A 16,981-nucleotide genomic window follows, 5' to 3' on the forward strand; every position below is an offset into this window, starting at 1 on the left:
CATCCTGTATGCAGAATTCAATAATACGATAGAAATCAACAGTTTGAGAGAAGTCATTCTAGACTAATCGAAGCCATGGAAGACTGTTATCCCTCTTTATCTAGTGGAGAAACTTTGGACATGGAATGTGAGGAGAGAATCCCAAGACAAAGACGAAGAAGTCATGATGAAGTCGAGATGGCCAGAACAAGAAACCCATTTAGTCTCCTGTTTTGCTACAGTCCTGAGAGATAAAATTCAGGAATTGATCAAGAAAGATTGCTGTGATGACAAAACGATCATCCCAGTCAAATTCAACACGAAAAATGTCTGATGCTGAGTCAAGATGAAAACTTGGACGAGTATCTGGAAAAAGCTTGGAGTCTCATCGAGATAGAATTCGTGTTTGTTCAGTGGTATAAAGGCTTGCGTAAATATTCTTCTCCTCCATTAACGGACTCTGGAGATCCGTCACATCGAAAATCTCGTGAACCAGGGACCGAAGTCGGTGCTAGTATCCCTTTACTTGACAGACATTTTTCAAGAGAAAATCAGTATCGAATTGATCACTTATTATCACCTGTGAAGAAAAAACCACACAAAACATGGATACCTGGGAACTTTATTATCTTTTGAACCACAGTTCGTACACTGCTTCATGGAATCATGTCGTATGTGCTAAAGATGAACTCCCTCGTCGCAAACCTCAAGACCATCAAGCTTATGTGATCAACACGGACGACAGTCATCTCCCGGAACCCACTGGGTAGCCGTCTACTTTCCTCAAGAAGGATGTGTGGAGTATTTAATTCGTATGGACTGCCCCCTTTGGAAGACGATATTATTGACTTTATGAGAAGAAATGCTCAGACCACACGATTCAATAATGTGAAATTACAAGGCACAGATTCCTTGGTGTGTGGACAATATTGTGTGTATTTTCTGCATCATCGCAGTCTTGGATATTCTTTAGAACATTTAGTGACTTATTTTGATCGTCATTCTTCCAGAAACGATGAGAAAGTAGATCGATGGTTTTGTGACCATAATGCTTATCGTTTGTCTTTAGCTAGGAAACGTAGTGTCCATCTATGGCCTAATGACTTCCAACAGTGGAAATCACAATTTCATTCACAACGTTGTCAGCCATGTCAAAAATAGTGTTATTTATTTGAGAACAAATGTTTGTTATTTGAACAAGTATGTTTTATGTTATATTGAATGGTTAATGTTAAAATTTTAATGTTAATTGTTAGTGTTAAGTGATTTGAATAAAAATGTTGTGTTTTGAAGAAAAAAATGCCTTTGTCGTTTGTTTTGCTATTTGTATCATGATTCATGCTCTTTGAGTTCTCTCTGAGTTCTCTCTATCCCTCCCATGACACTAATTTAACGTTCCGACTCGAAAACCGTGTAGGGATGTTTTCCTTCACGTCCGCGCTTTGACCATAAAATTTGGGTAATCTCAAGTCTAACCATCCATTATCGACTTTGGGTTTGGTTTTGTTGCTTCCCGTGTGTGGATAGTATATAATGAGGTTAGATTATGTGGCTCATTACCTTTGTGTGAATAGTATATAATATGAGATGACAAAATTAGAGGATGTTTTCCTTCACGTCCGTGCTTTACATATAAGAACATTAAAGCATCGTCGTTCGCGTCATTCTACGGAATAACGACAAGGAAGATGGTGGCTGTAACAGAATTGTTTAACAGCTTGAGACATAGTTATTTTTGGATAGTAGATGGAATGTACGTGGTGGAGAGACTAGAGAAGGAATGGAAATATCCAGTTACAAAGGATTTCGTGACCAGACAAGTCACAAGTGTGAAATTAGCTATGGATCTGCTTGAGGGTATGTTAGGAGAAGAAGTGAAAAAGATAAGAGGATTGATTAACCCTCCCTATGTGAGAGTAGGTAGCTTAAAGGAAGCTCTGGATAATATAACAATAGTGAGATGCATCCTACAAGATATCTTGGTGTGGAGTGAGTGGTCCTATGTGAAGTGGGGTTTAGACCAACTTATAAGAGCCGAGGAACTGATGAGACGGGTGCTAACCCAAGAGGTAAAGAACATCAAAGAAAAGTGGACAAAGGAGAGGAAAGAAAGAGAAAACCTAAAGACCAAAGAAAGCTTAGAGCAACTGAACAAGAACTGGATCAAGATCCAACAGAAATTCAGAGCGATGGGTCATCCTGACTGGATGCCAGAGACGGAAAAGAAGGAGAAGAAGAAAGCAATAGTGGGAAAGATAAGGGGATGGCTGAAGAAGTGGAGGAAATAGAAGAAGAAGAAGAAGAAGGAGAAACCAAAAGCCCTTTTCAGGGCCAGTCATATGCCTCGAAAAGAAATTAACTTTCATACCTAAATTTCTTTTTTTTTTAATGTATATTGTCTGTATTCTATCCCTCTTCCATGTTCAATGACACTATACAGTCCCACCATGTTCAGTTTCCCTTGATGCTATACAGTCCCACCATGTTAAATTCCCCTTGAGGCTAGGGTACAAACTCACTTTGTCCCATGTTAAATTTCCGTTGAGGCCAGGGTATCCCATATTCCCATGTTAAATTTCCATTGAGGGTAGGGTACAAACTCACTTTGTCCCATGTTAAATTTCCACTGAGGCTAGGGTACAACCCTCCTATTTTAACATTAAAGTCCCCTTGAGGCTAGGGTATCCCTATTCACTACTAGCGCCGAGCCATATCAAAGACTTACAAAAAGGGTACTAACAGCTACCTCGCTTGGCGCTCAGCAATAAGAGGTTAGTGTTAGGACTGGGCGGCCTGGTGTCAGGATAATGTGGCTGGGTGGGACATGATGCTACATGCCTGCGGCATGATGTCCCAGTGCTAAACATCACTATAAACTGCCACACTGCAGACATCATAGGGATATGACTGGACACTTTTTAAAGCTACATTTAAAATTCAAACCAAACACACAATATATATACAACTAAAACTTAAAAACATTATCCTTACCCTTCCCGCCTGAACACCTATAAATTATTTTGACCACATAAACACGTTTTGTCCCTATAAACACTTTCGACAATTTTTTAAAGCTACATACATTTTTAAAGCTATATATATATATGCAACTAAAACTTGAAAACATTACCCTTATCCTTCTCGCCTGAACACTTATAAATCATTTTGACCATATAAACACGTTTTGACCCTATAAACACTTTCCACCCCCACATAATATGCATATGGACCTCTTTAGCATGTGATGTTGTTGACCCCAAAAGTGTCATCTTTTAGAGTCAGTTGTCCCCCATTTGTAAAGCCTTGGGCTCATTTAAATTAGGATTTCCCTTTGACCCCCAAGTATCATTTTTGACCCTTATGTGCTACATATGACAACAACTGTTGGTAGAACCACTTAAATTTGTCGCCAATGTGGAGGCCAAAGTCGGTCCTAATCCAATATTGCCTTTTTATTTCTATTACATATTCGTAAATAAGGTAATATCTGTTGTCAAGTCATAAGTATGTCGGGGAAAATCTTGTCTGTCACAAGTTTTTCATTTATAACGCTAGCAAGTTTATAAGAATGTCTGTGTTTTATGTCGAAATAATTTTACTTGTTCAGTTAAGCAGACATGATTGTTGAGATTTTGTTAATGCTAGATATCCTTATAGGGATGGACAGTATCAATGAATGCTGACGGACTAATATTTTCTCTTTTATCACATGATCCACATGCGACAACTAAAATAATATCATTGTAATAGGTTCTTAATTCGTATCATTATATTCTGTACAAATATCAGATTGGTTGTTGCATGTGGATCACATTAATGTTCTAAAATTAATTCAAATGTGTAGCACGATATATATATTTAATAGCCAACTGTGACGTCATCAGCACGTGCGTATGAAGTCAAATCTAACTTTAAGATCAATTGCAATTTTAAGTTCTTCAAATGTTAATCAATCTTTTGCCATGATATTTAATAACCAACAAATTTTTGAATATTTGTAAATATTTGAGCTAGAACTAGGACTTATACGTATTCCTTTGGTGCCTTGTTAAAGCCATCGTTTGAAATATCACGCTCATAAAAGCAAGTAATCAAAAAAAATAACCAATACATACATACATACATACATACTACATACATACATACATACATACATACGTACGTACGTACATACACACATACATACATACATACATACATACATACATACATACATACATACAGACATACATACATACAGACATACATACATACATACATACATACATACATACATATTGCTCTGAGCTTCTTTTAAGTGTTGTTGTAATTTCTCATTTACAGGTTATGTATCAAGAAAGAATTTAGAACAAATGCCTGTTTATTTACCATTAAATTCCATACTTGTTAATTGTAACAGTATCGCAAGACGCGTGTCTTTATAGTTAACTGATTAACTATTCTGATAAATTTAATCACGATTCCAAAACCAGTTGAACCCGAAGCTGTGTTTGACGAAAGACAACTAAGGTCACGTGAATATTGCACGCTGTCCCATTGGCCCAGTATGAGTTAAATTTATATTGACCAGAACTGGCGAGAAGAGTGAAAAGCTTCCTGAGCTGAAGAATAGATCTAGAATGCAATGGATGGAATGGGGCTTTTACGTCTGCTTCTGATGCTGTCAGTAAGAGGTACGTTTAACTCAAATGATCGGCATTATATTTAATACTCTAACTGACATTTGTAATTATGTTGAACGTTCATTTAGCTAGAATCAGGCTACTAGATCAGGTGCATGGCATTGTTCAATAGAGTTTATATTGCTTTGATATATTCATTTCATTTCGCGAGGGAAATATTGCAATCATAATACAGAAAATCGAATTGGTCCTCTATATTGGGAAAAGGAAAGTAAACTTAGTCAAATCCGAAATACAGAAATCTCAGATGACATTTGAGTTCTCGATTGTTTTCAATTGTTTAACAGAATCGGAATATGAAGAAGAAACAAATTCCAACTGCTTAAAGGACTTTTAACTCAACTGTCGTTTTTTTTTTAAACTCTAAAGGGTTATTACACTTACACTTACACAACTCGGTCAAAATCACTCTCTGTTTGAATAAAATCTGTACATTTAAACAATCTTTAAATGTAACTAATTTTAATCATCGATACCTTCTGTATCAAAGAGTCTAGGAAGCAAAGAGGAAAATGTTCGTGAAGCGAAATGAGTCAAGTTGCATAAAACCGGTTTGATCAATCTTTTCCAGTTTAGTCGTTAAAGTACGGTAGATAAGGCAAAATGCATGCAATCTGTTATCTTTCTTCTACCTTTTTTTAGCATAATCACCATTACTATTAGATCCTTTCTTTTATCATTTACTTTCTTGATAACTGGGTGGAATGATGACTAGATAGTTCGATCTGTTTGTGGATGCATGGATAGTGACCTCTTTTGTCTAGCTATTAACTGTCTGTCCGAGTTTCAACATATCCCCAGTATCAATCCCCTTTTGTGTTCCTTCATCTTCCTCAATTCAACGAGGATATGATGTTGACTAATATAATATAAACTACTGTACTTGCCTGGCCTGAACGCTGACTCTTAACCACAATTTGAATACAATTGTTTTCTGGCTTCATTCCATCAAAACGCTGTGGAATTTTACAAGAAAACATCTTATTTCTTCATCGCAAATTAAAAGTTGAAACAATAGTTTGGAATTACTTCACGAAAAGTGTCTTTGAATTACTCTAGCTCTTCTTGAGTTTCCCGCTCAGGTTACATATACAATGCTTGACACGACCTATATACCTGAACATTGGACGAATGAGCAACATTTTACCATGTACTTTCGAGTTCAAATGTCTTCTGCTGGAGTGTGCCACGACGCTTACCCTAAAATACGTTACCCTCTCTATTTAATTTTCAGCGATATATATGTATATATATGATCTAGTTGAATGTATGCTCAAAAACCTATAACACTAAAGCTCCAATAAGAATGCAATGATTATTAGCAGGGGGTACAGGCATGGTAGATAGTGACAACGAAGGTGCAATCTCCTACACCATCCCATCATCTGGTATGAGCCGATCCGTCCACGGAAGTTTGTTGGCACTGTTTGTTTAAATACAGTAGTTTAGTAGGAGCGTCTTGTTTATATTCCAATCTCTTTGAATTAGATGTTATTGTTTCCATCATTGGTTTATTTCTGACACCTTTATTGTTTTATTGTATACATTGTTATCGAGCTTATGCAAACGAGTACCCAACCTTGACAAATTAAATTTGGTAGGCAGGATTCTATCCATGTGTAAATGGTAAGATTATAAGTTTTGAACTTTTTGAATGATTTTTTTCAATCAATAAATAGTTTTTTCCTTCTCGATTGTATTTTTGTGAATCGCTGACAGGGCCGACAAGAGGGGGAAGCAACCGGGGATATATCCCTTTAACCGGTGGCCCGTAAGGGGGTTTAGCCGAACAACTTTTTAATTTCATAAAAGAAAATTTTGTTTGAACAAGAACTAGGAGGCCCGTACATTTCTTACCCAGGGCCCGTGATAGCTCTCTACGACCCTGATCGCTGTCCACCATTGCATAGAACCACACGACTTGGGCACATGAGGTTTTAAATACATGTTGCATATGAGGATGACTGGAGTAGGTGTTTCTGTACAATTTAATAAAGTTTTCCATTTTCGGAAGCTTTTATTTTTTAATCACATTTTCTCTTCTGAAGTGAAGGTAGACGTGTTTTACAACCACAGTTGTTCTATTTGACTTTATGTAAAGAATAGTAATTTAAATAAGTTCTATAGATTTACATAACTATCTGCAACAATTATCACAAGTAATAATTCGCACTAAAACGTTTTCTTTATCTCAAGTCTTGAATTTGATTCATGCACCAGCTATTAAATTTGTACCTGTCAAAAATCTCAATCCATTTGTACCTGTCAACAATTTCAACCATACCGCTCCACCCTATCTCATCCGCACGCTGTCCAATGTTTTTCATTAATAATTTTAAAAAATTATATATATCTTAAAGGATTTGTTATTTGTTTTCCTTCCGAGAAAGACTAAACGTTTAAAGCAAACAATATCTTATTCGAAATACTTCTGAATATATATGTAATTTATAAACAAATAGAGATAAACAGTTTTAAATATTTTTATTATGTACTATACTCATTTAAAAATTATATAAAATTATATATATATATATATATATATATATATATATATATATATATATATATATATATATATATATATATATATATGTTATCAACGAATGTTCAATATTTCACCAGAACTCAATTTATATAATAAAAACTTATGGTGTGCATAATACTTATAATCAAGTATTTTACAAATAATTAATCATAATATATCGAGAATTAATTTTAAAATGCCCTATCATTTTTAAATAGTTAGTAAACTTATTTTTATGTTATTAGTACTGTAAATTAAAATAATATAAAAAATATTCATAACTATTTGTATAGAGGAGACATAATTATCAAAAATAATTGATTAATGAATGTCGTACAGTGTTTTGGAATTTAGACCTTTTGGATATACCGTATTAGCACGTTTAATCCAAAAGGTTTCCTTTAGCAGACGTTCCATCTCAGAATCAGCTTTCACAATAGTTTGAAGAAAGAAATCTTCCAAAGTATAGGAACTCTTGTTAAAATGTTCGGCAACATGAGATGAAATTTATTGATCGATATAATTTTTAAAGTCTGTTCTATGTTGGTCCATATGTTTAGATTTTTGTTGACTGGTTTTTTCAATATATTGGAAGCCACATTTTTTGCATGTGAATAGATATATATTTATTATTCAGCGCTCTATTTCAAATAAGTTACATTATACAATATTAAACAATATATTTACTAAAGGCAGAATGTCTGACTGTATAGATGTAACTAACCTGTGTGTGGATTATATTTCGTTTTAATACATAGAAAATTGTATATTTAAGTCTATTTCATTTGTGGTTAACTTTTCCTCTATTCGGATCCATACAAGTAATGTTATCAATAATGAGGTTTCGAATTGTCTGGTAATGATCTTGTTGAAATAATTCCCGAATAAGTTAAGTGTATCTTTTAATGCTTTTCAAAATATTTTTTCCAGATGTTTACTTTTCTGAATCTACCTACACATACCCACTCGGAAAAAATATAGAAGTGATGGAGATGAAGGGCAAACTGTTACCTGGGATCAAGGGAAATGTTGGATACGCAAGTGGTCACCCAGACTTACAGTATGACTCCTTCTTGCTAAAAGGGTGCCGAAGTTCTTACATTGATATACCTATGCCAATCGGGCTAATCACTGACGACATAACGTTTGTGTTATTTGTGTATCCTCAAGCGCCTCTGCAAGGAACTATTTTGCACTACAAAGCATCGACCTGGTCAAGCTTTAACAGCGACATCAAGATTGCTCTAGATGGAAGCTCATTACTGGTTTCCTTCACAGGAGGAAATGGTACCATCGACTTCGGAACTGTTTCTTTCCCAGGCAAAATCGGATCCGACCAATGGATTGCTCTTTCTATATCACGTGACAAGAGTAACGGTAAATTATCAATCATCATTAATTCCTCGTTAGCATTAGATGACGACTATTATCCAGACAACATCGACACAGTACTGCCAGGAACGCTGCGGATTGGGGGTTCTCAGGACATCGAGAGTATGTACTTCACTGGTCGAATCACGTGCTTGAATATTCTGGACACTGTATTCAATAAAGCGAGTGAAATCTCAAAAATACGAGACACATGTAGTGTGGTCAATTGGCCCATCTTGCCAGGCAAGTTCTTTGATGTTTGTTTTTCCATTATTATTATTATTATTATTATTATTATTATTATTATTATTATTAATTATTATTAGTAGTAGTAGTAGTATTAGTATTAGTGTTATTGATATTATTGTTATTATTATTAGCATTATTATTATTATTATTATTATTATTATTATTATTATTATTATTATTGTGCGTGTGTGTGTCTTTGCTTGTGAAGCCTACCGAAATATTTAATTCAGTCGTGTAAATGATGGGTGTAGGCCATGTGTAAAATATCTATTTCTGTGCATATATGGCACCTTTCTGGGTTTTCATAAACAATTTTTATGGCACCTTTTGGGGTATTCATAAAAACATTTTATGGCACCTTTTTGGGTATTCCGATTGATGGTCAGTAATGTACTAATGGATCAACAGTACAGAAGAATCGCTATTACGTAATCCCAAAATGTGTTTATATGAATTCACAGAAATTTTGTGACAACATTAAATCCAAATGACTTTGAATTAATTCAACATAATTCCGTAATAGCTATAAACCAATCGTTTGAAATGAATTAATAGTATTTCCGTTCGAGTACTGTAATTCCAACGAATGAGTAAATTAAATAAATGAATTCTTCCCAATGAAACTGAATAACTTTCAAAGACGTGTGCTACTACTAAGAATGCCTAATTCTGCATAAGAATTACATTCGATAGAATTCTAAGACGTAGTTACTAAAACATAAAAAACAACTAAATGACTCAATTTACATTGCACGTCGAACCCGTAAAAAAGCTCACCTGGGTTACGATTGCTTATCAGAAATTAGGACACCCTGGCCTTTTAAAAAGAAAAACATGAACTTCATTCACAGCACGTAATATATACACTGATTTAATGCGTTTTAATTTATCTACGCACTTGATACCAACTTACTATTGATAAGAAAGTTAATATATAAAACGTTATAAACTAAATTACCTTTACAATCTATATTTATGAATGGTTATTGTTGTTGTTGTTGTTGTTGTAGGATTTAACGAAATTTTTGAGCACACGATACATGGCGGCCAGTATTAATGGTGGAGAAAGAACCCGGGAAAACCCCGGAAAGAACCGCCGACCCACGAGAAGCTACTGGCAAGCTTTCTCACATACCCACATTGGCTGAATCCGAGACTCGAACCCACGCAGACAGAGGTGAGATGGCAATGATCCGTAACGGAGAGCGCTTTAGACCACTCGGCCACTCGGGGTCCCCTATTTATGAATTGTAATAAACATCATATAGGTATGCATTATTGGTATATAAATATATATATATATATATATATATATATATATATATATATATATATATATATATATATATATATATATATATATATATATGTGTGTGTGTGTGTGTGTGTGATGTTTATTACCATTCATAAATAGGGGGACCCGAGTGGCCGAGTGATCTAAAGCGCTCTAAATAAATGACAGACAAGAGCGAACACCAACACGTTTTTCAAAATTCAACAAATAATTTATTTTCCTAGAACGCAAAGTGAAAATTTAAAAAGAATTTATAATATAGTGTTAATTAAAGTACCAACTGAATTCTAGTTGTATTCGAAATAAATTATGATATTGAGTCTGTTGACGTGCCTGCAGATTCAAACTTGTAAATGTTCCAATCGCGTTGATTGTGATGATGTGGTAAACAGTTTTATTTCATGTATCTCAATAATATAATTCAAAATGGCCATGTCGATATTCAATATAACTCCAAATTAAATTTTGAGTCGAAGAATTTTATTGAGCACTTTGTAATTTCAGTGAATGATAGTTTGAATAAAAAATCCAAGAAAATCAAATACTGATTGCAAACAATAGACTGACTGCAGATGTTAAGGGACGGATGAATATTTTTAAGTAAATAACATCATATAAAAAATAAGCCTCAGTAATAGAACTAGGATGTCGGTGAGTCATGTTCATAAACAATACACAGCTCCAAACAAGTCTGGGAATTTCCAAGTAAAAAACTAATAAAATAAACTAGAGACAAACAGTCATACATATAATTATATTGTTATAAAGGATATACAATATCAATGTAAATTATACAATTTTATATAGTGCATTAGCATTAAGTCCATTAGGATACAGAGTATCTAACTTATGAATCCAATAAGTTTCTTTTATGAGTCTATTCATGTCACCATGCACAATATCTATTGGCATGAAAGAAAAATCAAGTAGAGAGTGATTATTGGTGTTAAAGTGTGTTGAAACATTAGAGGAAAACTGAGGATCTCTATAATTTTTTATATGAAAGCGATGATTATTCATTCTCTTAGAGACTTGTTGTAGTGTTTGTCCAACATATTGCATGCAAGATTTTTTACAGGTTATTAAATAAATCACATCAGTTGATATGCAGTTAGTGTTATCGCGTAGAGAAAATACCTCTTTTGTATTAGCACTACTGAAAGAAGTACTTTCTCTTATGTTTGCACATTGAGAACACCGGTGTCTGTTACATTTAGATGACGAAAAGTGTATTTTTTATTTTCTGTCTGTTTAGTTCTGATTAAAAAATCTTGCAAATTCTTGGGTCTTCTATAAGCGAGAACTGGTTTAATTTTGAAAAGTGATTTGACGCTAGTTTTATTGGATGAATTTAGGAGACTATAATATTTATTAATTATACGACCTATATTAGGTAATGAAGGATTATATTGTATTGTGAAAGGAAATACATCTCTCTCTATTTTACATTCTGCTGTGTTTAAAGCCTCATGTTGAGTAAGATTAAGGGCTTTGTTCAGTGCAGAATCAATTATGTATGTAGGATAATTTCTATTTTGGAAATAAGTTCGTAATTTATTCAAAGAATTTTGTAATTGACAATCATCTGAAATAATGCGTCGGTATCTTTTGGCCTGGCTATATGGTATGCCGTTTTTACATGACATGGGAGTAGTGAATGGGGATACCCTGGAGACAATGGGAATTACCATTACAGGACCCCTTGGGACAATCTGGAGACAATGGAAATTTAACATGGGGAAAAATCATGGGACAATCTGGGGACAATGTAAATTTAACATGGGAATAGATTGTGGGTCTGTTGAGCGACAAAATGGAACAGGGTCGGGACCCTATTTTAATAAGGTCCCGACCTGAGGGGTCTATGGAAAGGGAACAGGGGAGAGGGATAGAATACACACACACACACATATATTAAATAAAAAAATGGGGTAGGCAATTGAAAGTCGATCTCTTTTCGAGAGATGTGGGTGGCCCTGAAAAGGTCCTTTGGGTTTATATATGCCTTTAACATGAAGGGCATCTGTGACGTCTTCTTGTCCTTAGGCTTCGTCTCACTGTAGGACCGTAAATCAGGACTCTTTTGAGGCATCCTTGCCTCTCCACGTAAATCCTACGTATCCATTGGTTGCTGGCGGTCTTATGGACAACTGTCCATTCGGATCCTGAACATCATTGTTGACACAAGGGTGGAAGATTCAACGTCAGTCCACATGCTGAGGCGACGAGAACAGGTGAATCAATGCAGTGAACTGCGCTTATTTATAGGTAGAGGAAGGATTGAAACGGATTGAGTTCATTCACCAATCCAAACACGCGTTACAAAATTCAGTCAGCTCGCATCCAATCCGAAGAGAACAGTCTGTGACGTCACGTGGTCTATATAGATTCGCTACCGCCTGTGTGCAGTCAATCGATGCGAGACAGTGATTCAACATGACGGAAACTCAGAAAACGATCCATTGGGGTGCACCAGCAGTGGAGACTACACAAGGGAACCCGGACTTACTTTCGGAAGAGGTACATTGGGATTTTGTGGATTTTCTTACCTGGCAAGAATTTGTTCCGGAACCTTCGTCACCTTCATTACCACACGTGGAGAATATTAGACAGAGACAGAAAGAAGAATTGGAGAAATTTATACAACGACAAAAGGAAGCGGAACAAGCTTTTCTTTTACAGCAACAACAGCAAGAAGAGGTAAGAGAAAAACAACAACAACAACAAGAAGCAACAGGAAAGAAACAAGAGGGTGAAAATCAAACGATCACGGTACTGTTAGACATTTTAGCGGAGTTAAGAAGTCTGAAACAAATGTATCAGACTTCTTTATCACGACCGAAGAGAATACGACCTTCCCGAGCTAAACACGCCAACCCTGTGACTAAGCCTACCGTACCACCCTTAGTGATTTCAACCCAATCATCATCATCAGAAGTAGGCCTCGGCCGTAGCAAAGGCTTAAGGCAGTTAAAGTTGATTGCTTAAACTCACCCCTACGCCAAAAACCAAAGGCTCTTTTCAGGGCCACCCACTTCTCTCGAAAAGAGATAGACTTTCAATTGCCAATAACTCAAAAATCAACAAAAAAAAAACATTTTACCCCTATAGTACGTGTATATGAGTGCGTGAGTAAAATCAAAACTCAAAGACACTTGCCTTATATAATTAATGTATTCTTTTATCAATAGTTACAATCCAATTCACAATTCACAACAGAGCACTTTAAAAAGTACATTCACTTCTTCTGTCTCACTGTTTAGTCTCTCTGTTTTTTAAATTTCTTCACCGTCACAGTCTTTTCCTCCTCTTCCTCCTCACTTTCTTCCCTTCTTCTTTTCTTCTCCTGTTTCTTTTTCTTCACCTGTCTGCTATCTTCCACCCTTAGTTAACCCTGAAAAGTACTATTCCATTCGAGAGACAGAAAAGCGCTCCTCTAGAAAATTTAGAACCACGGCTTACAAATACACGGTGAAGTTTAAAGATTTCAAGGCTGAAGTACCGTTAGAGAAAGCAGAAGGGTTCATCACCGGGGTGTGGGATTCTTTGCTCACCACACTCAAGCGACAATGTCAACCCAAAGAAGACGATCGCTTGAGACTTTCCATACAACACGACGGTTTGAAATCCCCTGTTTGGATCGAGTTTAGCACCCCTACAGAATTGACTGCTTCCAAAGTCATGGACAAGATTCAACACGTACAACAATCCAATGACCAGTTTGACATCACCGGTGGAAAAGCCACACTGGACATGACCCACGTCTCTCCTCCTCAAGGGACTGGACGCAAAAAGATGTTATTCGTGGAAGAGCTTCGCAGCACCAAAACAAGTCTCTTCCGAATTCTCAACCCTCAAGACCAGATGTGTTTAGCCCGGGCTATCGTGGTGGGACGAACCTATGCCAACAAAAACGACACGGTAGAATGGAAAAGAGCCTGGAAAACTATTCAAACATCGGACCGAGCCAAAAAACGAAGTGAAGCAGAACTCCTGTTGCAACAAGCCGACTTGCCCAAAGACAAACCCTGTGGCATTCCTGAAATGCAAAAATTGCAAGATGTCCTAGCTCCACGATACACCTTGAAAGTGTACCCTCAAGAAGTGCGCGGACCTCTGTTGTTTCGAGGGAAAGACTTTAAGGACGGAAAATACATTCACGTCTATTATCACGATGACCATTTCTATACCATTACCAGTATCACTGCATTCCTGGGATACGGTTATTACTGTGAGAAATGTGACTATGGTTATAACAATCGAGAGCAACACAAGCATTGTGGCTCGAAATGCTCAGGATGTTTGGCCTCTCCACCCTGTCTGAGTGAAGAATCAGTGCATTGTCCAGCTTGTCTGCGCACGTTTGTCACCCCTGCCTGTTACCAGCAACATCTCAAGACGCAAGGTTCACAGCAGAAATGCGCTTGTCAACTGCTGAGATTGTGCCCTACGTGTGGACAAGGCATACGTACCAACAGTGCCAAGGCACACGTATGTTCAGGAAAGAAAAAATGTCACATTTGTCACCACATCGTGGACTTGGAACACCAACCCCCACCAGAGAAAGAGGACGGTCACAAGAAGAAAGGCAATTTCATCTTTTTTGATTTCGAATGCATGCAAGAGACTGGCATTCACATTCCTTATTTCTGCGTGGCTCATCGAGCGTGCGAGAAGTGCATTCAGGAACCTATCTTCAGTCATTGCCCTCATTGCAGCAAGATTCCCGGAGGGCGTGAAAAAATCTTTCGAGGACCGAACACGTTAGCCGATTTTGCACAATGGGTCTTAGACCCTATCGACAAGACATGGAGCCAAGAGGACATCGAACGTTACGGAGATTGTCATCGTCATGCCACAGTGATGGCTCACAATTTCTCGAATACGATGGACAGTTTCTTTTGAGATTCTATACGGAACAAGGAACCGAGCGTCCTAAAGTCACTTTGAACGGAGCCAAAATCATTTTCATGCAAGTGGGACAAGTACAGTTTAAAGATTCGATGAGGTACTTGGCCATGCCTTTGAGCCGAATGCCTAAAACGTTTGGAATGACAGAAATGGCTAAAGGGTACTTTCCACACTTTTTCAATACCGAAGCCAATCAACACGCCGTTCTAACCCATTTACCTGAGGCTTGCTATTACGACCCCGACAACATGCGTACCGAACAACGAGAAGCTTTCTACGCTTGGTACCAGGCTGATGCCTCGGACCCATTCGACTTTCAGGAAGAAATGTTAAAGTATTGTCGTTCCGACGTGGACATTTTACGACGTTGCTGTGGAAAATTTCGAGAACTGTTCATGGAACACGGAGGGGTCGATCCTTTGAAAGAAGCTTGCACCATTGCCAAAGCGTGTTCCTTAGTGTACCGGCAACGATTCATGCCTGAAAACACTGTGGCTGTCATCAATCCTCAAACGACCATCTATGTCAAACGTAAATACTCGGTCAAAGCCCTACGCTGGTTACATTACTTGTGCGACAAGGAAGACAAATGGATTCAGCATGCCCGCAACGCAGGAGGCGAAAAGACCATCGGAACGCATTCGGTCGATGGCTGGGACTTAGAAAACCCCAAGATCGTGTACGAGTTTAACTGTTGCTTATTTCACTGATGTACCGTCTGTTACCCTGACCGTGGCACTAAAAATCAGTTTTTACAACGAACAAATGGAAGACTTGTACCAGGACACTTATCAGCGACGCCTAAAGTTAGAACAGGAAGGATACCAAGTGGTGGAAATGTGGGAACACGAGTACGATCACCGTTTGAAAACCGATCCCGAATTTAAACGCCTCGTGGAAAGTTACCAGTTCATGGACCCGCCGAACCCGACGGATAGTTTGTATGGAGGAAGAGCCAATGCCACCTGTTTGCTGTACCAAGCCGACGAAGAGAAAGGAGAAGAAATAAAATACTTGGACGTGTGTTCGCTGTATCCCTACGTGTGCAAATATTGTCGCTTTTCTGCAGGGCACCCACAATTGTTCACGGAACACATCGACCTGAAAAACATTCGAGAATACGAAGGTTTGATCAAGTGCAAAGTTTTGCCTCCCACGGACTTGTACCATCCTGTGTTACCTCACCATTGTAAAGGCAAACTGATGTTTCCTTTGTGCCGTACTTGTGCCGAAACGCGCAACCAAGCTCAACCTTGCCAGCACACCCAGAAAGAACGCGCCTTGACGGGGACGTGGGTCAGCATAGAATTGTTCAAAGCTCTGGACATGGGATATCAACTGTTAGAAGTGTACGAAATTTGTCACTTTCCCAAGACACAACAATACCACAAGGGTGACCCCACGCAGAAAGGCATTTTCGCTGACTACGTCCATGCCTTTTTGAAACTGAAACAAGAAGCCAGTGGCTATCCTTCCTGGTGTCACACTCCCGAAGACCAAAAGACATTCAAAGAGAAATACTGGGCACAAGAAGGCATTACTTTAGATCACATCGAGAAAAACGAAGGCAGGAGATCGTTTGCCAAAGTGATGTTAAATTGCTTGTGGGGTAAAATGGCACAACGTCCGTGTTTACCCAAGACGGAGTATTTGACAGAACCTTCCCGCTACTTTCAGATGATTCACGCTCGCTTAAAATTGTACGAAGCTTTAGAACTGTTAGGGAACGCGTCCTGTACTTTGACACGGACAGTTGCATTTACATCGATCGACCTGGTCAGCAACACCCTAACATCGAAGGAGACCGTTTAGGAACCTGGACAGACGAGCATCCCGACGACAAGATTCTAAGTTTCGTCAGTGGCGGTCCAAAAAATTACGGCTACGAATACCGGGACCCACAAGGAGAAGTGCACACGAAGTGTAAAGTGAAAGGATTGACTCTGAATTATCGTACCAGTCGTGTGG

General features: G+C 37.6%; 1 protein-coding gene across 1 annotated transcript in view; it reads left to right on the plus strand.

Annotated features, from left to right (window-relative positions):
• Nucleotides 1-4,571: 4,571 nt before the first annotated feature.
• LOC149786353 (uncharacterized) overlaps nt 4,572-16,981 on the plus strand; it is a 43,549-nt gene continuing 31,139 nt past the window's right edge. The window contains exons 1-2 of the mRNA XM_089978190.1: nt 4,572-4,652; nt 8,119-8,802. Coding sequence (XP_089834316.1) covers nt 4,604-4,652; nt 8,119-8,802 — 733 coding nt within the window. The 5' untranslated portion in view covers nt 4,572-4,603. The remainder of the gene's footprint in view (nt 4,653-8,118; nt 8,803-16,981) is intronic.

This window comes from Sinohyriopsis cumingii, chromosome 12 (assembly GCF_028554795.1).
Source record: "Sinohyriopsis cumingii isolate HCF-2022 chromosome 12, ASM2855479v2, whole genome shotgun sequence".
In the NCBI taxonomy this organism is placed as follows: Eukaryota; Metazoa; Mollusca; class Bivalvia; order Unionida; family Unionidae; genus Sinohyriopsis; species Sinohyriopsis cumingii.